Here is a 26,471-nt window from a genome sequence, read left to right as displayed (position 1 = left end):
TGAAAAGAAGGACTGAGAATGTGGTTCAGTGGCAGAGCATTTGCTTAGTATGCTCAAGACCCCAAGCTTAAACTCTAGCACCATAAAGAAAGAAAAAAAAATTGAGGATACAAACATTCTGTTTCTGAAGAGACAAGCTGGTTAAGATGTTTAAAAATCAAAACTGATACTATCAACAAGAACTTCAAAGTCAACCTAAATATCTTGGGAGGAGATAGCTTCCAATATAAGCAATCCAAATTTACAGTGAGTAAGTTCTACAGTCGTTGGAAAACCTACAAATTAAGGTTTGAAGACTTCTGATTTGTGCCAAACAGACAAGGGAGTTTAGCACCTTACAGTCAGGCACCTTACAACTGTGAAGTACACTAGTTCACTGGTTACTACAGCATCATCTTCAAAACTCAGTTGAAGTTGTACTCAAAAATGACACTCAAACTAAACAAACATAGGCAACTGCATGCCCAAACCTTCTTAGAGCTGACAATATATCATGTAGACACCACAAAAGACCACAAAGGCCAAGCCTAAAAAGGTCTGGGTTTATTATATGACCCTGGTTCAGATCTGGATACATTATCTGATACACAGAACCCAGCATACACCCACTCACATTAAAAGCATCTATACCAAGTTCTAATACATAGAGCATTCAAATGGGTATTCATTTAGACAACCAAAAGGCTTTTAGCCACATAGTGCTAAGCTGACAAGAAGCTACAACTGATTTAATCTCTTCTCCAAACTCAATATGATTAGTATCATCACAACTGGTCACCTGTGTGATCCAGGTATGCAATCCCAACTGAGGATGCTTAAGAATCCTCCAGCTAAGTAAAGCTTAAAAGTTTCTAAAAGTTGTTAGAATTTACATTCCTATATGTAACAATGGATAAGTATTATTTGATGCTTTCATCAAAACAACCAGAAGGCTTATATCTCTATCATTACCAAAAAATAGTAATTTTAAATCCAAACATTGTTACCATTAACTGTTCAATTCCAAGAAAAACTTAAGAAAAAGCAGCAGTAACATTTTCAGTGTGCTCACAGTAGCTGCCAACCACTCTTTAAAGAAAACTTCCTTACAGAGAAAGATTATCAGTTAGAAACATTACCAGCCAGAGCTAAGTAAATGTAACCAGAATGAGCAGCAAAGCATTTATCCTTAAGGCAAAAAACATAATTTCAGCAGCCAGGAGGCAGATTTCAACTACACACCAACTTGCACCTAATCCCCAAACAGACTGTTCAACAGCTGTTGCCCCCGCCAAAGCAGTCTCCATTCGCATCCAAACACACCCCGAGGGGAAATGACAACGGAGGGGAAAGCAATCAGCCTTACTAGCAATCAACTTCTCCAATAACTGGGGATGAAAAAGAAGTGAACCATGGACCCATGTCCCTAAAATTAACCAAATAATATCCCACCAGCAGCTCTCTGTATGAATGATTTATCCATCTCTCTCTCTCTCAAAAAAAAGGGGGGGGGAGGGAGGGAGGGGAAAGGAGGGAGGGAGGAAGGGAGGAAGGAAGGAAGAAAGGAAGGAAGGAAGTCCATCCAGATGTAAAATTGGCTACAGGGATTTCTTTTAATCATCCATTTGCCAATTTGGGATTCCTCTCTCCTCATCTCTCCTTCCTAGAGAATACAGCCCAGAAATGAGAACAACCACCCCTCTTTCCCTCCATCTCTTCTACTCCATCATTCACTAACAAGTAGTTCACTGATCTCAGACAAGTACATAGACTCTCCTCTCATTCCACAATATTTCTTAAGTACCTACTAAATGTCAGGCAGTATTCTCCCACTTTCCTGAGATACTGAGGATCCCTCAGTGGCTTCTCTAACAACTCAACTTGTGGGATTTCCAAGTTCAACTTAAAACAATACAATGAAAAAGTATTACTTCTGTGCGTAAATTTTCTCTTAACTTCCTTCTAAAGAAATGCCTTTAAAAACTAAAATCCCTAAGGATTCTATTATACTACACTTACTACCTGGCAAGTGTAGGAAGAACATGAGTCACTTTCTAAAGGGACTGGTGGGACTATTGGAAGAAAAGAGAAGGTCTATCATTCAGGCTCATAGCAGAATGCTGTCCTCAAACTCACCCTCAACTCCTGAGATAGCCAACCCACATCATGTATCTCTCCCAGTGTATCTCAAACTGTTAAGGCTAGTAATAAAGCCACTGTATATCCAACTCAGTATACACACACAGAGAAACTACCTTCATAACATCTGCCACTACCATGTGCAAAGTTATTTTATATTCCTATTCCGTTTCTGATAAATGTTAGACAACCAGTTTGTAAAACAATGTCCTCTCTTAACCCCTCTCCTCCACTTATTCTGTAGTCTTTATGTGGTGCTTGTACAAGGAAGGATGACAACTAGAGATAAAACCTACCAGAATCTCAAGACCGTCCGTATCCTTATTCCCAAAGCAGCTAAGTGAGCAAAAAGGGTGCAATATAAAAGAAAAAGAGAACATTCAATCTCAAGTACTCCTGTCTGAAATTCTCAAGTGTCCCAGACAGACGGTTCAGTGAGGTAAGGGACTTGGATGCCAAGCCAGATGAACTGAATTCAAACTCTGAATCCCACAAATGCAAGTGGAAGGAGAGAACCAACTCCAACAAGCTGTCCTACGGCCTCTACACCTGCACCACGGACACGGACACAGATCGAGAGAGAGAGAGACACACACACACACACACACACACACACACACACACACACTGAATAAATGTTCTAAAAAAAATGTTAAGGATCTGTCAAGTCAGTTTTGTATTCCTTGTGTTTTTCAAAATTACAACCATCCAAAATGTTCAGAGCTAGGCATATGCCTTTAATCTCACCACTTGGAAGGTAGAGGCAGGCTGATCTCTATGGAGTTTGAGTACAGCCTGATCTACCAGTGTGTTCCAGGCCACCAGGGTCACATAGTAAGACCCTGTCACAAAAAGGGGGCAGAGGGGAAACGCTGGAGAGAGAGTTCAGTCATTAAGAGCACTGACTGCTCTTCTAGAAAACCTAGGTTCAATTCCAGCACTCACATGGCAGCTCACAACTGTGTGTGACTCCATTTCCAAGGAATCAATGTCCCCTCTTCTGGGCTCTGTGAACACCAGGCACCTATGTGATACACAGATGTAAATGTGGGCAAAACACTCAAACACACAACAAAGAGGGAAAGAATTGTGTAAGATTAAAAGAAAAAAAAAAAGGAGTCCAAGAGGTTATTAAATGTACAAGGTTGAACCATTTAAAATTTAAAATTGCCAAAACCAGTAATTCTGCACAGCTTAACCTCATAGTGTAACACATACTTCAAGGGAACCATGACTCAAATAGCCTTGTCAGTATTAACTTAAAACTTAACCCTCATTATTAACTGTCCACAGAAAGGTGAGTGCTACTTTCCTACTAAACAACTCACTGTGAAAGCCAGGCTGCCCGAAAAGCCACACTATGTCATGATCCAGCCTCTGACCAGATGGATTCTCCCTTTACCCATTCAGTCAGAACCGGGCCTCTAACACAAGCCGATTACTTTTCCATGCCTCATGGGAGACTCCCAGTTCATTTCTGTTTTTTCTCACAGAGAAACTATTACTTACTAGCAACAGCCTTGTCTTATTTTCTGGAGGTCTGAATAATCAAATAAATCACAGGTCCCTTAAATAGTAGAGATAACCCTTTCCAAGCTTTGAAAACCTGTAATAAAATGTGGACTCCATTCAGGACAGGGTGGATGACCTGCCCTACACAATAAAAAGAGGGCCTAGTTTCCTCAACATCTCAACCTCAAAGAGATTGAAGACCCAAGACTTAAGAAATCCAAGAAATAAAGCCGGGCGGTGGTGGCGCACGCTTTTAATCCCAGCACTCGGGAGGTAGAGCCAGGCGGATCTCTGTGAGTTCGAGGCCAGCCTGGGCTACCAAGTGAGTTCCAGGAAAAGGCGCAAAGCTACACAGAGAAACCCTGTCTCGAAAAACCAAAAAAAAAAAAAAGAAATCCAAGAAATAATCCAAAATTCTGACACTTCTGGTAGCTGTCTCTGGGTTGATTCTTCCCGGGCCAGTCTGACATGGTCTCTACGTAGTGGGAAATCTAAATGAATGCCTACCTAACCTAACAGAGTATTAAATGGGCCCTCCCTTCACCTAATAGTTGACGGGGAAATACAGTTGATGTACTCAATAACATAAACGTGGAACACTGGAAACTCCTTTATCCCTTTATTATACATAATCCGTTCTTGAAAAGCATGTGAAACAGAAGCATGTAAGAGATGAGCAAGAAACTTATTTTTTAATGTTTTTTAACCTTTTATTTTATATGAATGGGTAATTCTGCCAAATGTGAGTCTGTACACCATATCTGGGTTGGATCCTCTGGGACTAGAATTGTGAGCTGCCATGTGGGTGCTCAAAATTGAACCCAGGTACTCTGAAAAAGCAACCAGTGCTCTTAACCTCTGAGCCACCTCCCCAGTCCCGCAAGAAGCTGATGGACTTTCATTCCAAGAGTTAAAAAAAAATCCTTAGTTGTCTTAAAGAACAAATGCTTAATTTTAAAAACCAAGGCACAAATAATCACTTACCATATGATAAATACAAAAAACAGGAAGTGAATTTTCTTAAATTAATTCTTATCTTAAACTCTAATTTTCTTCAAATACCTAAAACAATATTCATTTATACAAAATTTTAAATAAATAATAAAGGAACAGAGATCTTGAAAGAAAAGAGAAATTCTCTTACAAATGTTCTGTTTAAAAATAATTTTTTTTCTTGGGGGCTGGAGAAATGACTTGGCAGTTAAGGGCACTGACTGCTCTTCCAGAGACCTGCGTTCAAATCCCAGCATCTACATGCAGCTCACAACTGTCTATAACTCCCAGATCTGATGCTCTCACACATACATATCTGCAGGCAAAACACTAATGCACATATAAATAAAGGTAAATAAATTAAAAAAGAGAGAGAGAAAAGAAAAATAATTTTCGTGCTGGGCAGTAGTGGCCCATGCCTTTAATCCCAGCCCTCGGGAGGCAGAGACAGGCGGCTTTCTGGGAGTTCAAGGCCAGCCTGGTCCACAGAGTTAGTTCCAGAACAGCCAAGGATACACAAAGAAACTCTGTCTCAAAAAAAAATCTCTTAGGATACAGACATGGTGATGCATGCTGCTAAGCTGGGGCAGAAGAATCACCATTTGCAGGCCAACGTGGTCTATGTTTAACTTCAGGCCAGCCTAGGATACACAGCAGGATCCTGTCCCCTAAAAGAAAAAAAACAACCCTACACATATACACATGTTCAGTTTTTCATTCTTTCAAAGACAAGAAATGTTGCAATCTCAAAAGCACTAGGTACCTGGGCAATCTAACAAATCACTAAAATAGCAATCTTAAATGTCCCCATCACAGAATTTCACCTGTGTCTTAGTTACGGTTTCTACTATTGTGATAAAACACCATGCACAGCGGGTCAGGGTGGCTCATGCCTCTCATTCCAACACTGGGGTTGTGAGGGTGAAATGACAGAGGTAGGCAGATCGAGTTCCAGGACAGCCAGGGCTACACAGAGAAACCATGTTTCAGAAAACAACAACAAAAACCACTATGAACACAAGCAGCTAGGAGAAAAAAACGGTTTCTCTTAGCTTACAACTCTCGGGTCACTCTGTCACTGAGGAAATTTAAGGTACAAACTCCAAGCAGGAACCTTGGGGCAGGAACGGAAGTGGAGGCCAAGGAGGAGTGCTGCTGACTGTCCTGCTCTGCTCTATTTTTATGCTTGGGGCCACCTGCCCAGGAATGGTCCACCCACTCCTGCCCCTGTGGTCTGGGGTGGGCCACCCACATCAATCATTAATCAAGAAAAGGCACTACAGACTTGCCCATAGGCCATCTGATAGAATCATTTTCTCAACTGAAGTTCTTCCCAGATAACTAGCTTGTATCAAGTTAACAAAACAAGCAAACAAACAAAAACCACCGACCAGGATCACCTGTTAAGACACGATTCCTGTATGCTTCATATATAACTTTGCTATTGTCTGCCTTCGCTGCCAACACTCCTTCCACCTAAATGAAAAGCAGCAGCCGCTCCTTTCCCCTACTCTCCAGTGTCCTAATCCCACAGAAGGGACAAGGGTTCAAGCAAGCTTCAAAAATCCCTCCAAAGCTTTTTCTCCCTGGAGACTACAGGAAACACTGCTGCTCTCGATGTACAAAAGCTGGACGGATGGGACTATGGAAGAACTGTGTGAAGACCACAGGGAAACTGAGTATGGGGGTGCACCATTATCAACTCGGCACTTGGGAAGCTGAGACAGGGGGATCATCAAAATAAATCCAGACAAAATTACAAGTTAGACGAACTCCTGTTCAACTAAAACCATCTGCTGTTTTCATCCTTGAGGTCCTAGATCTGCTTAAACAAGATCTCCTCCCCCCAACCCCTACACACACACACACACACACACACACACACACACACACACACACACACACCTTTAAGCTATTATCTTTTGGTTAGTGTCAACAATTTTTCCCCCCAGACAAGGTTTCTCTGTGTAGCCCTGGATGTCGTGGAACTCACTCTGTAGATCAGGCTGGCGCTGGCCTCGAACTCAGAGAGGCCTCTGCCTCCCAAGTGCTGGGATTAAAGACATACATCCTTCACCAACACCTGGCAACAAATTTTACTGACAGGCAAGAGTTTTAAAAGTGGGATCGATCCAGTCCAATGAGGATGAATGTACCCTCCAAAAGTCCTATTTACCAAATCCCCCAAGTGCTAGTGTTAGAAGACTGGACCTCTGGGAAGTGATCGGACCACGAATCCTTCATCCTCATAAGCAGGATCAATGTTCCTCAAGAGCTAGAGGGAACAAGTATATGGATGCATGTCTTTCATGACATTAGGACCCAGAAGTCCTTACCAGACCATGTATCTGCTAGTTCCTTGATCTTGGACTTCCCAGTCTCTGTAACTGGGACAAGTTGCTATTAATTACCTAGTCTAAGGTATTTTATCACAGCAGTAGTAAGGGAAAACAAACACACACACACACACACACAAGAATTATTACTTTGGGAAGCAATGAAATTGCTGATGATACAGTTTTGATATAGGTGTCATCACTAACTATTTCTTGTCTTTTTCAAAAAAAAATTTTTGTAAGAGCAAACAACAGCAGTCAAATAAATGCATATAATGCTCTATAGGGATATGGTAAAACTGAACTGCTAATGGTGGCTCAGGCCTGTAATCCCAACCCTGCCCGGAGAGGCTGCAACAGGAGGACTGCTTCAAGACCGAGACACATGTAGGCTACATTCTGAGTCTCATGGCAGTAGATGCAATGAAGTGAGACCCTGTGTCAAAACCAAAAAAAAAAAAAAATCACACAAGCTGTGAAGACCGAGAGGCCATTATCACTCAGAGAGGCTGCATGGAAGGAGGAAGACCAAGATAACAGCTAATGAGGTAAGGAGAGAACCCCCCAAAAAAGCTTAAAAATCATTCAAGTCAAAGTGATCCAGGCCGGGCGGTGGTGGCGCACGCCTTTACTCCCAGCACTCGGGAGGCAGAGTCAGGCGGATCTCTGTGAGTTCGAGGCCAGCCTGGGCTACCAAGTGAGTTCCAGGAAAAGGCGCAAAGTTACACAGAGAAACCCTGTCTCAAAACAAAAAACAAAAAACAAAAAACAAAAAAAAACAAACAAACAAAGTGATCCAGGCCAAAGGGGAATTCTGTTATATAGCCAGTGATCACTATTATGACTAACTTTGGTGGGAATGCTTTCCCATGACCTTCCTTCCATTCACGGGGGAAATGTTCTATCCACACTAAAGGGAGCAACTGCTGCTACCTATCTGGAGGAAGAGCCAGAGCTATCAAGTTTTCAAGGTAAATAAAGGCCATGTGAAACCATGATTTGTCCCCATCACTCAACTTATCAAAACACTTGAGGTTCAACAGCAGAAAGTCACTTCCTGCATCCAAGAGATGTCTTAACAGGGCAAGGCCCGCATTGTAATAAAACCTGGACAGTTTAAAGAACACAGAATAATCAGCTCGGCTTTCCTTCTCACTAACCTGAACACTACCATAGCTGGGATCTAAGTATAATTTGGGAGAAAAGCTCAGCAGAACCCAAAGTTAATTATTCTTCAATTTAAAGGTCAACATCAAAACACTCTCTGCTGCTGCTGGTTGTGAAGCTGTGGACACTCTGTGTATCTGCTGGCTGGCATAAAAACCGGCACAACACTTTTAGAAAGCATTCTGGCAATATGATTCAAGAGCTTTAAAAACTGTTCCTATTTCCTCAAGGATCTAATACTATTTCTGGAATTCTATAAGACATAGTCTACAATTAGGGGGAAAAAAACCTTTGGGTTCAAAAGTGTTATTCATTATACAAAATCACTTTAAACTATGTAAATAGCCACTCTGAAGGTAAATTACAGTGAAATATTCATCTAGTAAAATTCTGAGTTTCTTTAAAGCATTAAAAATGGAAAACACACCAACAAAACAGAATGCACGCAGCATAATCACCTGTACATAAATCACAATGTCAGAGTTGTCTTTAAGCGTATCTCTGTGAGTTCAAGGCCAGCCCGGTGTATAAAGTGAGTTCCAGGACAGTCAAGGCTACACAGAGAAACAGCAAAGGCTACACAGAGAAACTCTGCCTGGAAAAACAAAACGAAACAAAAAGTTGTGGTGGTGATATTTTGTTTGTGCTTTAACAAATAAAGCTTGTCTGAAGATCAGAATGTGGAGCTAAGCCACTAGTTAGCCACAGAGTCCAGGCGGTGGTGGCACACACCTTTAATTCCAACATTCGGGAGGTAGAGGCAGATGGATCTCTGAGTTCAAAGGCCACCCTGGGCTACACAAGATTGATCCAGTCTAAAAGAGAAACAGAGGCAGGCAATGGTGGAACATAGGCCTTTAATCCCACACTAGGAAGTGACATGGCCGTCAGAGAAAGGAATGTAAGGCGGGAGGAGACAAACTCAGGGTCTTTTCAGCTGAGGATTTCGTAAAGGTAAGAACTAGTGGCTGGATGCTCTGCATCTCTGATCTAGCTTTCACCCTGATATCTGACTCCGGGTTTTTATTAAGACCAATTAGGATTCATGCTACAAGTAGTCTTTAAAACATGGTGCAAGCCGGGCGACGGTGGTGCATGCCTTTAATCTCAGCACTCGGCAGGCAGAGCCAGGCAGATCTCTGAGTTCGAGGCCAGCCTGGGCTACAGAATGAGACCCAGGACAGGCACCAAAACTACCAGAGAAACCTTGTCTTGAAAAACCAAAAGAAAGGAAAAAAAAAATGGTGCAAATGGGAATTACAAAGTAAATCTGGTTGAACAACACCAGAAGACACATAAATCCAGAAAATCAAGATTCTGGGTTGTAAGGTAGAAAAACCTACCAGCTAGCAGCAGGGTGGGAATCCAAGAGGGAACGTGAGTTACTTAAGGTACAGAAACAGAAGCAAGGCCTGGTTGCTCATGCCTCTAATCCCACAGTCCAGAGGCTGCTGCCTAAGGACTACAAACTCAAGGGCAGACTGTGCTACACAAAGGGACCTTGTCTCAAGGGGAAGAAGAGGAGGGAGGAGTGGAAACAGAAACAGAGTGCCCACATAACACAAAGCAGGAGGAAAGCAGAGTCTATCTAAGTCCATTTCTCATCTTTTAAGCACTGCCTTAGTAATGTTTTTCTCCTTTTACCCCTGCCTAATGCTCTATTTTCTAGATCACCAAAACTACAGTTAACTACAGATCACCCATGAACAAGAAGAATTCTAAAAAATACTAGACTAAGTAGAGGACTAATGACAACCGGCTGTAAGCTCTGGACAGCACTGTATTAGAATTCACAACACCTGTAAGGTTGAAACAGGAGGACTGTGAGGTCAAAGACAGTCTGGGCTACAGAGTGTTCTAGGTTTGTGTAGGTTATGAGACCCTGGCTTTAAAAGACACCAAAAATGTAAGAATATCTAGAAAAAAATTCTAAAATATTTCAGTGATTTACAACCAAAGTGAAAACAAAGTACAGTAAACATTCACTTGACTTGAAGAAGCTACATCAACAATTAAAAATACGTATCATTGCTCTTACGAAACAGAACATGAAGTAATTCCAAAAGAGGGCAACATAACACAGTGGTTGAGCACCATCAAGAGCCAAACTGCTGGTGTTGGAAGCCTGGCTCCATCAACTGCTCATTTTATATTACTCTATGCCTCAGTCTTTTGATCTGGAACAGAGTGTATACCACAGAGGACAAACTTTGTATTACATTATACTATATATGCAATATTTTAGAAGGTTAATATTGCTTGAGTTAACTATCTAAAAGATTTAGAAGAGAGCCTGAGTGAAGTGCCAGTTCTCAAAACCATAAAGTGATAGATGGTAGCAACAAGTATGCACATCTGTTTAATGCCAATGAATTATACATGTTAAAAGTAGTTTAAATGAGGCTGGGCAGTGGTGGCACATGCCTTTAAATCCCAGCATTTGGGAGGCAGAGGCAGGCGTATCTGTGTGAGTTCAAGGCCAGCTTGGTCTACGCTGTTTGGGGGTGGGGGGTGGGTGGGGAGTGGTTTAAATGTAATCATGCATATATTTTTACCACAACATAAAAAACACTATTATCCATCATCCATTTGTCACTGCATTTTAATTTCTCCTGCTAAAAATTAAATCATTATAATAAATTCTATGAGATAGTACAAAAGTTCAAGATTCCTGTTTTAAAAATCATTTACAATTAAAAGTGTTTTAAGATACTTCTCTTACTTTTCAAAAGTAAATTTCAAAACATGTTGTACTGTGATAAAATTCTGATGTTCAAAATATTTAACTTGAATTCTCAGCAAAAATACACTCTGGAAGTTGGTGCTATCTTTTCAGTAACAAAACCAAAATACACTGTTCTAACCTGAAACAACTTGGACACATCTATAAACTCTCCCAGCACAAGCATTTTAGTGTCTTCTACATGCAAAAAAACTCCATGAACCTTAAATACAACCAATTATGAATAGCAACAAAAATCTTTAAATGTCGGTTTTAAAATAAAAACTTACAAAATAGCCCCAAACCACTTACAAAATGAGCATGTGGTGAAAAGGGACAGAGGATACCAATTTACTATACCCAATGCTGACTGATATTGTTTGTTGCATAGCAACAAAATTCTGCAATCTGAAAACAGTACAAGACTCCCTTTCTCGATTTGCCAAGCCACAATTAACTCCATCAAGGTAAAAAAGTATGCAAAAATATATATGTATTTGCATATACTACCAATGTAACTCTAACTATATAAATAATTTATACTTCTAAAACTACAAAATGGTAAATCCAAATTCTAAATTACTTTGAACTTCAAAGTGTTGTTATACCTTCACTCTCCATGTTTCTCTCTGTTCTAACTATTTCTCTTATTTAGCAAAAAACTACAAAAGCTTGCCAGGTGGTGGTGGTGGCGCACACCTTTATTCCCAGCACTCAGGAGGCAGAGGCAGGTGGATCTCTGTGAGTTCGATGCCAGCCTGGTCTACAGAGTGAGTTCCAGCCAGGACAGGCTCCAAGGCTACACACAAAAGCTCATTTGGGGGCCATCCTTCACTTGAAAACATCATTTGTAAGTTGGTTCTGGTTTTGTTTTGTTTTTTTGTGTCCATGAGTATTTTTGCCTGCATGTATATCCATGTGCCAAGTGTGGTACAGTGCCCACTGAGGCCAAGAGGGAGTCAGATTCTCTGGAATTGGAGTTACAGATGGTTATAAACCACCTTGTGGGTGCTGGGTTACCTGGCCCTCCTCTGCAAGAGCAACAGGAGCTCTACCTGCCAAGCCATCTCCCCAGGTCCATTTAGTTTTTAAAATAACAGGTAATAGTGTTCGTGTGTGTGCACAAACACCTGTATCTTAATAGCTAGACACCTTCAGCTGATTTAAAATTTGTAATTTACTAAATCTTGGAATCTCAACTATTTCTATGGATTGTGCATATAGGTAAACAGATAACACTTCACAAGACTTTTTCAGATAAAACCCTACTTCACAAACAAAATGTTAACAACTGCAGTTATTCCTTCCTCACCTTTAAATACCTTCACTGTTTTGTGGTTTCTCTATTTATTTTAAATGCCCTGACGTGACAGATTTAACACAGAAAAAATTTTTAAATGCTTCCCAACACTTTAAATGATGAGAAGCCCTTTAAATTCATAGAATAGTTAATCCATTTATAATGAAAATTGAGGAGTACTTTGAACTTACTACTTTAAAATGGATCTACACATCACAGAAACATCCACATATACTTCATGTGTATTACAAATGAAGGCTATTATACAGAATACAGACACAGCTTCGTACACACTGGCTCAAAGAGACTCTAAACTCTGTATCTTAACCCCCCAAGCCCTGAGCTTCAAGTTATTAAACTAGCAGAAAAGTTCTCCAAACCATTTTGAAGAAGAGACTTCAAGACAAACTATGTAAGCTTGGGAAGAAAACCAAGCTGGGTTTCCAACAAGGTTCCACCACTAACTATGTACTCCAGCACAAGGGCAGTCTACAGACTGTGTAATGGCTTAAGGAATTAGAAGAAATAATTCCTAGGAAGTACATGGCACATTCGTTTTCCTTCACCACCCATCCCTTAAAACTTTATACAGTCGCCAGGCGGTGGTGGCGCACGCCTTTAATCCCAGCACTCGGGAGGCAGAGCCAGGCAGATCTCTGTGAGTTCGAGGCCAGCCTGGGCTACCAAGTGAGTTCCAGGAAAGGCGCAAAGCTACACAGAGAAACCCTGTCTCGAAAAACCAAAAAAAAAAACAAAACAAAACTTTATACAGTCTTGCCCATGCTGCCACCTTTCCTACTACTTCCTCCACAAGCTCCACGGTGCAGCCAGACAGCAATGGATATAATCTTAGAAGATGAAAAGTGAAATCTGAGGAGTGAACATTGAAAGGTAAAGTTTAATGAGATGCCATATGTTTAACATAAAGGACTCTGATTTGAATCTCAGCTGCCACTTATCCACGGTATGACTCCAGCCAACCACCTAACCGGTCTAGGCCTTGGTTTCCCCTCTGTAGAAGACCAGGGAGAACGTCTGTGAGGTTGTCGGCCTTCCAATGCTCATCAGCAGCAATGGCTTATCCAATGTTTACTTCACCTACATAAGAACATTCAACACTGTCATATACAATTGTCGATCCCACTTGGTTTGCGCCAACATGGGTAAATAGTATCCCCAAATCAAAGCCCAATAATATCCCGATCTATGATCAATAGCTCATCCTATAGCAGGCATGTGTTCAATATTCAACTATCAGGCCTATAGATAAGGAGATTTCACAGCAGACTTGTAGAATAAAAAAATGGATCTTTCTGAAGCTGAAGGGGATGGCTCAGTAGGTGAAAGAACTTGTTGAGCAAGTTTGGGAACTGAAATTGAGATCTTGAGCGTACACACACACACACACACACACACACACACACACACACACACACACAAAGGCTGGATGGCATGGTAACCACCCACCTGTAATCCAAAAGCTTCAGAGGAAAAAAAGGGATTTGTGGAGCAAGCTGGCTAGTCAGGAAGCTGTGGTGATATTTTATTTGTATGTCAATAAATAAAGTTTGCCTGGAGATCAGAGGACATAGATAGCCATCGATAAACAGGAACCAGGCAAGGGTGGCGCAAACCTTTAATCCCAGCACTCGGGAGGCAGAGGCAGGAGGATCTCAGTGAGTTCTTGGCTGTCCTGGAACTCTCTTTGCAGACCAGTTCTTGGCTGTCCTAGAACTCTCTGTGTAGACCAGGTTGGCCTCGAACTCACAGAGATCCGCCTGGCTCTGCCTCCCAGTGCTGGGATTAAAGGTGTGTGCCACCACCTGTCTCCTGTTTATCGATGGCTATCTATGTCCTCTGATCTCCAGGCAAACAGGAAGCCAAAATGGTGAGTTCTTGGTTCCAATGAGACCCTGTCTCAATGTATAAGGTGGAAAGTGATCAAGAGTGATCAAGAAAGATGCATGACATTAACCCCTGGCCTCCACACATGCATTCAAACACACCACACAGACACAGACCAAAAAAAAAAAAAGAAAAAAGAAAGGTGTAATCTTTCAAAGAGTGATAGTGCACTGTAGTCTCCACAGGTGGGAGGCTGAAGAAGCTGCACAAGTTCAAGGCTAGCCTGGTTACACTGCCTGTTAGAACTCAGTCAAGGATACACACTCAGGCCCCACCTCAAAATAAATTTAATTTTAAAATGAGTGAAGTTTAAAAATATTTGCACTAAACAGTGAAACACACATTCTTTCGAAGAGCTTTATTTATTTATTTATTTTACATTTCACTAGTACTAAAATTCAAAAGCATGTTTTCCTTCGGAAAACTCCTAATATAGTAACAGGCTTATGTCAATAATTTTGTGTGCTTCTATTGTCAGAGATCTCGTGTAGCCCAGATGTCTAGTATCAACAATCAGAAACGTGTGTGTGTGTGTGTGTGTGTGTGTATGTGTATGTGTGTGTGTATATGTATACTGAACCTGTGGGAAAAACACTAAAATCTCATTCATATCACTTGTTAAAAAGAAGATAATCTTTCCCCACTGCATGATCTTATCACTCTTCTTGCCTTTCTTGGGTTGTCCATTTGGTTGTTTTGGGGGAGTGTTTAGAGTAGGATGGTCTCATTCTGTGTTTAGAGTAGGATGGTCTCATTCTGTAGCTCAAGCTAGCCTCAACCTAGCAGCAAACCTCCTGCCTCATCCTCCCCAGGGCTGGAATTACAGTCCAAGTCAACACACCCAGAAGGCTTTCACTCTTGCTGAAAATAGACTGACCGGCACACCTGAGAGTTTGTTTGGACTCTTTTCTATCCACTGGGCTGTAGGTCTGTCTTTATGCCAGGACTGAAATATTTTGATCACTGTAGCACTTCAGTAAGACTTCTAAAAATGTTTTTTTTGTTTTTTGTTTTGTTTTTTGTTTTGGTGTGTGTGTGTGTGTGGGTGTGTGTGTGTGGGTGTGTGTGTGTGTGTGTGTGTGTACATTAGAATTTACAGGAGGGAGTAAGTTCTCTTCTACCATGTGGGTCCTGGGGATATAATTCAGGTCACCAGTCTTGGTAGCAAGTGTCTTGACCAACTGAGCCATCTCACCAGCCCATTTTAGTAAGTTTTGAAACTGGACATATAGATCCTCTAATTCTGCTTTTTAAGGTTATTTTGGGTCCCTTGAAATTCCACTATCAATTCTGGATTTCAAAGAACGTCACTGGGATTTTGATAGGACTGCATGTCCATATGCATCATTTGGTGTATCAATGTCCTCAATGTTATATTTTCATTTTTTTAGATCTTTTATTTCTTCTAGAAAATTCTCAGTTTTCAGAATACAAATTTTAACTCCTTGATTAAATTTACTCCTTGGCATTTTATTCCTTTAGATACTATTGCAAATGAAACTGCTTTTCTTATTCTTTTTGTTGTTGCTGTTTGTTTGTTTGTTTTCGAGACAGGGTTTCTCTGTGTAGCTTTGCGCCTTTCCTGGAACTCACGTGGCAGCCCAGTCTGGCCTTGAACTCACAGAGATCCGCCTGGCTCTGCCTCCCGAGTGCTGGGATTAAAGGCGTGCGCCGCCACCACCGCCTGGCGAAACTGCTTTTCTTGATTTTTTTTTAATAGTTCATTGCTGGTGTACAGAAACAAAACTGCTTTTTGTATATTCTCAGACCCTCCAACTCTGCATTTATTAGTGTTAGTAGCTTTATCCTGACTCTTTGCATGTATTTTTTTAGACATATACACAAATTTCCTTCTCTATCTGTCATGAGCCCACTTGTCAAACCAAAGTGAGAGATGAATGAGACCAAAGTTGTGATATATATCCAGATGGAAAACTCAGGCTAGGACTTAGGACGTATCTCAAAATAAGACCTTGCTTATAAAGAGTCACTACAGAAGGGACACAATGTTAGGCCCTTAATCCTATATGGCTGGAATTCTTATAAAAGGAAAATGTATTACTAGGCATGGTGGTACACACTTGTAACACTAGTACTAGAAGCTAAGGTACTTAGGCAGCATGTATATAGTAAGACCCTGCCTCAAACAAATGGGGGTATCATGTTAATAGAAAACCAGAATTTTATGATCAGAGAAGCATAAAGTAAAGGTGTTTATCTACAAGTCAAGGAATTTGAGCAAAGACCAGAAGCTAGAAAACACAAACAACACAGAAGTCCTACCTGACTTTCTAACATACTAGGCATATCCACAAATTCCCGACTCAAGATTCAAAATCAACTTATTCCTTTTTCTAACACCCTCTAATGGTAGGGCTGAAGCTAGGTTTTGCACATGTGAAACACATATTCTATTACTGAACAACACCCCAGCACTCAACACCAACTCTTCTGTGTTGAAGGCCTACTGCTCGCCTTATAAAATTGAGATTTACTAACACACACACACACACACACACACACACACACACACACACACACCCCACACGAGAATTCTAAATATAGAAATCTTCTAAACTTAGTATGTTAAGTCTCAAAAATATGGCAACTAATTATTAATCCTACTTTATGGAAAAAAGAAATTGAGATCTGGGATAGACAAGGTCTCAGAGACTGTTCTTACTTTAATTTTTTCAAGTCTGTTTGTGTGTGAGTGCCCACCAGAACACTCTTAGGTGGGAAGGTCAGAGGATAACCTGAAGTTCCTGTCTTTTGCCTCAGGTTTGGCAGCAACCACCTTTACCTGAGTCATCTTGTTGTCCTTCATAGGTGTAATTCTGTTAAACCTGACTGCCTGCCCCGCAAAATGGAAAACTTCCACATTCAGAAGAATATGTAAGGTTAAAAGATGGCACTCACAGGCAACTCCCTTAAAGCAGAACAAAAGGCACTTTTGCTCTGCCCATGACCTTGGGTTATAGGGCCGGAAGGGGGAGGGGTATGACCTCTTAAAAGGAAAGGGAGGGGGGTCACATGGTGACCCATTACACACTTTATTTAGGCAATACAAAATATAGTGGGGCATGAGATTTACTGTACAGCAGGTTAACTCTAGTCAATAATACCGTATATTTCAAAACAGTCAACCTCAAATATACAATCACAAAAATATATCAAGCAAGGCGATAGCTAACTGGTTTTATTTTAATCATTTCACATATGTATCAAACATCCTACTGCACTCCAAAACATAATATAACTATGGTTTGACAAGTAAAAATACCAGGGGCATGCTAAGCAAGGTACTGGGTTCAATCCTCAGCTCCAAAACTCAACATTTTTAAATGAAAACAAAGTAGCACTGGCAATCTCTTGTAACTAAGAAGTATAAATACTACAGGAAATTCAAATAGCATGTGTAACTGGCACTATTTAGAAGGAAATCAACCACAAATATGTAAAACAGTCCCTAGCCTCATGGTATCAAGGATTTTTCTTACGTCATCCCTCACTAAGCCAAGTACAAGGGAATGGGTAATTTCCAAGCATGTCTTTATTTATAAGTCATTTGGGGGATTTATCTTATTGGCTAGTCTACTAACTTTGGAATCACAGTGTGGAAACAATCATGTAGGACTGAGGCCATGGTAAAGAAGTTCTTTATTTCTTTAATTCTAAGAGCAACAGCAGACATGGAAGGTTGAAAGGATAAGGCTGAGCTAAAATCCGAATCAGAAGTATCTGACTACTGTAGAGATAACAGACTAGACAGGAATAACAGACTAATACAATCAATGAATTCAGAACAATGTATCTATGAAAATGTAAGAGAGGACAAAACAGATGAAAGGGTCTTAACATGGAGCTTCAAGAGACTCTCAGAATTTGCTAGAGAGGCAAAAGGAATCCTAAAATAACCACTAAAGAACGATAAGAACACACTGTTACCAAGATCAGGTATTCCAGCAGGCCTTTTCCACTGGAAAAGTACAGTTCATCTAAAAATGTCATCGTGGCTATCTTACTCCCAAGACAAACTCTCACTGGCATCTGAGATTACTGTAAACAGACTCAAGGAAAACAGCACTCAGACTAAACAGTTTTCTAAAGAGCCTATAGATGTCCTTCATCACATTTTAGTGGTGGCTTTTCATCATTATTTATTGTTTTTAGAACTTCTGGGAGAGGGGGAGTGTGGGCCACAGGTACAGAAGGAGGTCAGAGCACAACCCGCAGAGGCTGTTCTTTCCTTCTACCAGGACGGTCCCAGGATCAAACTTAGGTCATCAGGCTGGGTGGCAGGCACCTTTAGACCTGCTGAGCCATCTCGCCAGCCTCTCATTTTTATTTATAACAAGGAAACTAACTTTCGTTAATTTCGCAGTAACATAAGACTCTATAACTTGCCCAGGCTTCTCAAAGGCACCACTGTCAAGGTTTCAACCTAAGCCCTTCCATAGCTAGTTCCCCGAAAAATCAGCCCAGTGTTATATCTCCAGTCCCTCTTCATTAAGGAAACACGAAGTTGTCAATATTAATTCAAAGTAGCAAAAGAGCCAGGGGTAAATATAAGAAACAGATGAGGTTTTTCTTTTGGTATTGTCTATTCTAGTAAAAAACTAACATGAATAACCCTAAGGCCTGGAGACAGAAGTTGAGCTCTTAACTCAGGCACTATAAAATTCACCTTTTAATATATACAAAAGGTTCCACCAGCAATTCAACATTTTTCACTGTGTCACAGAGAAGGCACAACCATGCTCGCAAAACATACCCAACTTCCCACTCCTCCCTCACTCCTGACAACCACTAATATAATGACAGAATCACCGAGTATGTGGCCTTTTGGATCTAGCTTCCTTCTTTTAGCATATTTCTATCCACATGGTGCAATGTATCAATACTTCCATTTTTGTTTGTTTTTCCAGACAGGATTTCTCTTTGTAGCCCAGGCTGTCCTGGAACTCTCCCTATAGACCAGGCTGGCCTCAAACTCAAAGAGATCCGCCTGCCTCTGCCTCCCGAGCACTGGGATTAAAGGCATGCGCCACCACCTCCCAGGATTAAAGGCATGCACCACCACCTCCCAGCCACTTTCCAAATTCTTAACATAAACTATTAAGATGTTAGACTTTCCTAGAAATAGAGGATTTATTCTTATCAAGCCCATTTTGTGTGCCAAGTGTTATGCCAAAGCCTTAATTTTCCTAACAACTCTGCAAAGCAGAAATTATTTCAATTTTACAGAAGAAATTCAAATCTAAATAAAATAAAAAGTTCACAAACTACTTAAAAATCAGTTAGTAGATGTCAAAACTAGAATGCTAATCCAGAGCTGACTTCAAAGTCTGTACTCTTTACTCTATACCATGCCATTTGTACACTGTATCATTTACTTAACACTTAGATACACATACATTGTTTCACATCAAAAGGCAAGTTGTAAGCCGGGCGGTGGTGGCGCACGCCTTTAATCCCAGCACTCGGGAGGCAGAGCCAGGCGGATCTTTGTGAGTTCGAGGCCAGCCTGGTCTCCAAAGCGAGTTCCAGGAAAGGCGCAAAGCTACACAGAGAAACCCTGTCTCGAAAAACCCCCCCAAAAAAAAAAAAAAAAAAAAAAAAAAAAAAAAAAAAAAAAGGCAAGTTGTATGTTAAAATTCTAATAAGGAAACTTCCCAATATAAATATCTTTCCAAAAATCGTTAAGTGATTTAGGTGTACTAGTTCCCCCATACATACTTTTCTTTAATAAATTATTTCTAATTACTTTTAAAAAGGCTCATCTATGATTAGTACAAACGTTACACAGATTACCTTCTTCCTACCAACATGCAAGTATGTTCTGCTCTACAGACTGAATTGTGTCCTCTCAATTTATATTGCTGATGTCCTAACCCAGCATGTAACTACATTTGGAGACTTTTAGGAGGTAAGTACTCCTAAGTGAACTCCAAGCCAATAAGACTGACGGCTTTGTAAGAAAGAAAATCTCTAGCCATCCCTCCTGACCCACTCCCATCCTACCAAGTGACAACAAAGAGCCCTCAACAGACCCCAGTGGCCCTAAACTTCCACTCTCCAGCTTTGAGAAAATAAAACTGGGGTCTCAAGTACTGAAGAAGAAAAAAACAAGAGTACTGTGGACACAAGTTAAACCAAAACAGATACTTAAGTCTGTTGCTCAAACATGTTTGAGTCTCTGATCAGACACTAAAAAACAGAATATTCTATCTGTTCATTTAGTATTTTACAATAAAGTCAAGGAAATACAGTCCAAAGAGCTCTGGGGGTAGACAAACCTGAATCTGAGGCTCTGGCTACTTCTGAGCTTTGGTAATGAGTAAGAAACAAATTCTATATCCATCTTGTAGTAGTGATGCTGGGTTTTGTTTAATTTGTTTAATTTTTATTAGTACTTATATCTGCAAATACTACACCACATCCTACCAGAGCTGTACCCAGTACAGTTCTAGAATGTTACAAGGCACTCTAAAACCGTGACTATTACTGTTAGTACGTAAGATTCTAAAAGAATACCACACAAAGTCAAACACATTTGGATATAGACAGTATTTGCCAAGTATTTTACTGGTAACACGGATATGAAAACGCAGAGCGTTGGGCTCGTGGTATGTCTTGGGAGTAAAGTATTAGATCCTTTAGAACCAAAGGAAAAAGGAAGGAAGGAAGGAGGGAGGGAGCGAGGGAGGGAGGGAGCGAGGGAGGGAGGCACTGAGACAATTTAGGGACTACATCTCAGAAGGTATCACGAGGAAGACTGGGCTCTTTGTGTTTTCCCATAAAACAAAATTCTCAAACTTATATCTGGAGAGGCATCTCCTGTGGTTCCTCAACTCAGATCATCTTTAAGTTTTATTTCCCCTCAGTTCTACCCATTAATTTAAAAGACGGTGTCAAGTGGGGGTAAGAAAGGAAACATAAGGGTTTAAGTATCTATTTACTAGCTCACAACTACAATTGACATTCCTTTTTCCAAATACTTCCTTACTATCACAATAAAGACTGGGTATTTTGAAAGTTACATAATAACCCATGATCTAAAGTTGTATGTAGGATAAAATATTAAAACGATTAATATAATTTCCTCTTTACTGGCCAAATGGAGCCTGACTAATTATTTTGCTTATTCCAAATGGATTAATAAAATACCCCAAACCCTGAGTACTTTATAGAAGTTAAATTTTATCTATTAATCCACACTCTTATTCAAGGCTTATTCACTTAATACCTATAATATTAACATTCAAAAAAAAAACTGAAGATGTGGCTCCTACTTCTAAAATAAGTATCTGTGGAAGGGTCACACATTCATCAGCTGCAAGCATAAATGGGGACCCATCGGAGGGGAGACTACTATTTACATCCTTTCATGGATCTATAACTTGATACTATAATCCTGTGAAATAGGATTATCTTTTTACCAATATATTCAATTAACAAGACAGTTCAGATAACCTGAATTTTCTGTCCCTTGACTGTACTTCTTTCAAATGTGTATTAAATTTATTGTTACTATAAATTAAGGTAGCAAACCATAAAAAGTTTCAAAGACCAAACATATACACAGAAAAGAAAGCTGAAAAAAGTTTTCTCACCTAACCAATACAGCTGGGCATAAAACGTTTGATAAGTAGTATTCCTGTAACCACTCTCTGGACCCATATCTCAAGCAAACAGTACTAATGAATACATGGCATTCTTCCTCATCAATCCCAGAAATGTATCAATGCCTTATCTGCATATTAGCCACTACCTATTGGACTACATTAGCAAAATGTAACCTATTTGACATCCTTTAATAAGGCCAATGGTGAAGCAAACTGCCCAAAAGTTCTGTACAACTAGTCTAAAATGAGTTTTTAATCTTAAAACAAGGGAAGCTCACAAAGCATCTTCTATTATCTGATCCTCAAAATTCAGTAAGGAATTACCTCTCTATACACTGGGGGGCACAGACGTATTCTGTTGGCAGAATGCTTGTCTAGTATGTAGCAAGCCCTGCATAGAATTCCCAGCACAGAATAAAGCTGTCCATGTCGCCACAAGTCCATAATCCTAGCATTCTGATGGGAGAGGTGGGAAAATCAGAATTAAAGTCATCCTCAGTTATACATTTGAGTCCAAGTCCAGGATATAATACCTGAGAGCCGGCCTCAAAAAGCAAACAAACTATATACATATATACTGATATTTACAATGATCTGTATATATGGTGTGTGTGTGTGAGAGAGAGAGAGAAATTATATGCTTAGCTCAGGGTCACTCATTAAGTAATAAGTAGCTTTGGTCAAACCCTCACAACCCCATTATGCTTTTTTACATGAGAAAGTCTTACGTATCTAGTGTTCCGGTAGCCTGGACCATACAATATGGCACAAAATGGTCAATCCAAAATTTTCTGAGCTCATCCTAGAGATCAATCCAAAATTTTCTGAGCTCATCCTAGAGATGAGACTATAAGGAACTAATAAGTATTTCAACTCTAACAGGCTCTTCTTTCTGTTAAAAAAAAAAGTAAAAGATAAAATTTTGAGTGACCAACTAGTGTCTAAAAGACACAATCCCAAACATACACTTTTCAATCACAAAGAATCATACTCTTTTGAAACATTACACAAATAAAAGAAAAGAACCAAAAACTCAACAGGCTACTACAAAAACCAGCTTGGTATTTTGGGGTTTGTGGCTTTTCTCCCCTCAACTCTTCCACTGTCCTGTGTAAATACTAAACCATCTTTTTTTTTCCTTTTTTTACTGTCTACCTCTAATCAAAATTTAATAAACCTATATACAGATTTAAATGTGGAGCGTGGAATGTCTTACAACTTTCAAGAATGTGAAGTATTTAGTTTCCTTCTGTATAAGATTACATTAAGTGACAATAACATGCTGTTCCTAAAATTAAAACATCTGAGAGATCTTAAAACAAATACTCAAAACTGTAAGATACTTATTTCTTCTGAGTTCTGACTAACTTAAATAGAAATTCCTACTCAATATTCCTATTTCTGGATGGTCTTTGAAACACTAAAATGATCCTTCACTTAACTTAAAAAAAAAAATTCCATTAAAAGGTTAACATTTACTTCCTACAGCATCTGAGATTAAATACTAGCAAAAGTCCTTTCTTAAACACCAAAATATTCCAATAATGCTTCCAGCACTGGCGGTTTTTACCTCATACCAAGCCATCCTACCCTCACAGCTACCTAAGTAACTGCTCACGCCCAAGCTGCACACACCACCTACCAAACAATCCAAAGTCTTTCAAAGTGAAAAACTAGCTGGTCCTCTTTTCTGCTCTTAAATTATTCAAAATCAGCCTACAAAGAATTACTGTAGACTGCTGAAACATCTTAGACCTGGGGAGGATGTTCTATGTTCATGCTACTGGAAATACTGCAGTGTAATTTCTCTGTAACTAGTAAGAAAGACAGCAAGAAAACAGCTTAAAAAACACAAGTTACATTTTACTGGAAACTAGAACTTTTAAGTTTAGACATAATTTACCTGAGACAGACAATGTATGGTATTTAAGTTTTACCAAATACTTCAAACTTTAATATATTTTGTTCATAATCCTTCAGATAGCTTTGATTGCATGTTAAAATACCCTACTTTATTCTGTATTTTTAATGTTAGGAAAATTATTCCAAGTCTGAAAAAACAGGATACTAACTTATTCTATGAGACCTCTATAGCATTAAGTCACTAAAGTAGTAATCAACAATATGTAATATTATATGACAGAGCAGTCATGTATTTTGTTAACAGTTCCTGAATTTTCAAGGCCATCAGTAGCTTAAGAAAAATGCTCAAAAATGTAACTGAAGTTTCTTGCCCTGCATTTTACAAAGATAAATCTTGCTTTCTGGTTTGTACACCATAATTACTTTTTAAACATCTGAAATCGCTTTGTGAAATCACTAAGGAAAAGGGGTCAGTTAGCATTAAGCAAAAATCTAACACTAACATAAATAAAGATCTGACACTTGGAATCGGAAAAATGCATAGTAAACTTAAGTGAACACAACACACAAAATACTTATAAGTGAAACGGGACTGTGTTCAACCTTGATTTGGGGGGGAGATATAAAAACCAAAGTTTATAAAACGGGACTTACTTAAAATGAGGGGGGAAAATTCCAATGACATAACATTTTCATGCCAAAGAGAAGGCATTTGTAATTGTGTCATTCAAATCTCGTGGCATTACATTATAAAGGTCTTGGCAACGGCTGGCCATTAATCTTTAACACAAAGGAGATTCAAATCCAAATGAACTGAAAGACTATCTCAGGAGAAAGAAATGGAGTAATGTACTTCATCCACGACTGTTTAACCCAAAACGAAGGCCTTCAAGGATGATAACGCAAAATGGATCAGCCTTCAGTCTAGGAAGTCCCATTTCTCACTAAGTCTTGCACGAATCCAAAAACAGGAGGTCATGGACACAACACAAGCTTAGAAAAAGCTTGGGGGGTGGGGTGGGGGGGTTCCTCCAATGAATGACACACCACATCATGGTTTTATTCTCCTACACAACTGGAGAAACAAAAAAAAACAAAAAAAAAAAAAAGCAAAAACCGAAACACATCACACCATCTGTTTCATCGTATCCATCAGAGAGCGTTTCACGACGGTACATCCAGTTCTTTCCCCGGGGCTGGAGAAAAGAATCGCTGTACCGGTAACAGAGGACGGGAAAAGCTGCGGCGCCTGCTGCAATGCAACACAGCCTGCTACAGAGCAGGAGAGAAGAAGGGCTTTCCAAACAAGACCCTCCCCCGCCCGGGCTTACAAACCTCCAACAACTTATCCCAGCCTTTCCCTGGCCCCCGCCAGGGGAAACCTAGTAAATTCTCTCCCTTCCCCCACCACCGGGAAATTTCACCTCTCTCCGCTCCTCGGCTTTACCCCTACCAGCGAGGCACTTTATTCCCCGCAGAGATTTCAGACCTTTCAAACTTTCCTCCCCCACCCTCCACCCCCCACCCCCACCGCCACCCCTCTTCCTTTTTTTTTTTTTTAAATTAACTGCAGCTTCGTACTAAAAGTACCGGGGATTTTTGCATAGATACGGAAAATACCTGTCTGCCGGCAACCACCACTCTACGATGGGCGAGTCCCTCCCCATCTCCTGGGTTTCGCTAGCCGAGGCCGGGGGGAAGGAGGGAGCAGGCAAACGAAACAGAGGAAGGGGGATCCTGGGTGAAAGAAGAGCATCTGGGAGAACACCGAAGGACCCCCTCCCCCAAATCAGAAGGCCAGGGCAGGGAGGGCGGGGAGGGGAGGACAAACCCGAAGGGACAAAAGGGAGTGGGGAAGAGCAGGGAGAGCCGACGCCGCGGGCCGGGGGCAGGCGGGTCCACGCAGAGCGCTCGCGGCGCCGCGGCACAATGGCTGGCGGCCCGCGCGCCCCTCACCTCATGGTGCCGACGGCGCCGAGGCTTCCCCGGCGCGGGAGACGCCGAGCAGAGGGTCTCTCCTCAGGCGGGGAGGCGGACGCCGCGGGGACGCGCGAGCAGAGGCGGCTCCGGCTCCGGCTCCGGCTCCGGCTCCGGCGACCGGGCTACACCATCTCCGCGCGCAGAGGCGAGGCGCCGGCCCGCCGAGCGCGAGCGACCACGGGCTGAGTGAGGAGGGGGGCGCGGGGGCCGAGGCGCCGAGCGGGTTCCCCGGCGGCGCGCGGCGGCCGCCGCCTCCTCCTCCTCCTCCGCCGCCGCCTGCGTCGCCGCCTCCTCCCCGCCGACCCTCGTCCTTCGCCTCAGACGGGAGCCGCCGGGGCCGCGCGCCCGTCCACTCGCTCGCCCGCTCGCTCGCCCGCCCCGCTGCCCGCCGCCGCTCCACAGGCCGCTCCGAGCGCGCCGCCGCCGCCGCCGCCGCCGAGGCCGTGAGGAACCGGCAGCTGCTGCAGCCGCGGGAGGAGAGCCGGGCTCGCCGCGGGGGCGCCGGGGGCGGGGCGGCGGAGGAGCACGCAGGCGCCGCCCTCCTCCCGCCGCCCCCGCCGCTCCCGCGTCGCCCGCTTCCCCCCCCTCCCCCTCTCTCTCCCGGGGCGAGGGGCAGCGCGCGCGAAGGGGACTGCGGGGCGGCGGCCCAGGCGGCCCAGGCGGCGGCCTTTTGTTGCCGCCCACCCCGCTCCGCGCCCCCTGCGGTCGGAGGAGTTGGGGGGGGGGGGGCTCGGCGCCCGCTCTGCCCTTGACCTCGCTCTCCTGCCGCGGCCCTTTCCCGCTGCCCCGAGGCTGAGGTGGAGGAGCGGACCGCGAGGAGGCGTGACTCGCCCGGCGCGAACGCGGAGGGGACTCGGGCGCGCGGGCAGGCATCCCGCAGTCGCCGGCGTCCCCACCTCCCGCGCGTCCCCGCTGCGGCGCGACTCTTCCCCCCGCTCCCCGGGTGA

At 41.9% G+C, this 26,471-nt stretch overlaps 1 protein-coding gene across 8 annotated transcripts in view; it reads right to left on the bottom strand.

Annotated features, from left to right (window-relative positions):
- The window catches only part of Enah (ENAH actin regulator), a 107,339-nt gene extending 81,694 nt beyond the window's left edge, over positions 1-25,645 (bottom strand). For 2 of the 8 annotated variants that reach the window (XM_059280671.1, XM_059280674.1), the window contains exon 1: positions 20,353-20,532. In XM_059280671.1, coding sequence (XP_059136654.1) covers positions 20,353-20,417 — 65 coding nt within the window. In that variant the 5' untranslated portion in view covers positions 20,418-20,532. Of the gene's footprint in view, positions 1-20,352; positions 20,535-25,164; positions 25,438-25,500 lie in introns of those variants that run through there. The other 6 variants (XM_059280670.1, XM_059280668.1, XM_059280667.1 and 3 more) reach the window with 6 other exon arrangements.
- Positions 25,646-26,471: the final 826 nt, after the last annotated feature.

The sequence above is a fragment of the Peromyscus eremicus genome, chromosome 15, assembly GCF_949786415.1.
Source record: "Peromyscus eremicus chromosome 15, PerEre_H2_v1, whole genome shotgun sequence".
NCBI lineage: Eukaryota > Metazoa > Chordata > Mammalia > Rodentia > Cricetidae > Peromyscus > Peromyscus eremicus.
This window is presented reverse-complemented; position numbering and strand designations above follow the sequence as displayed.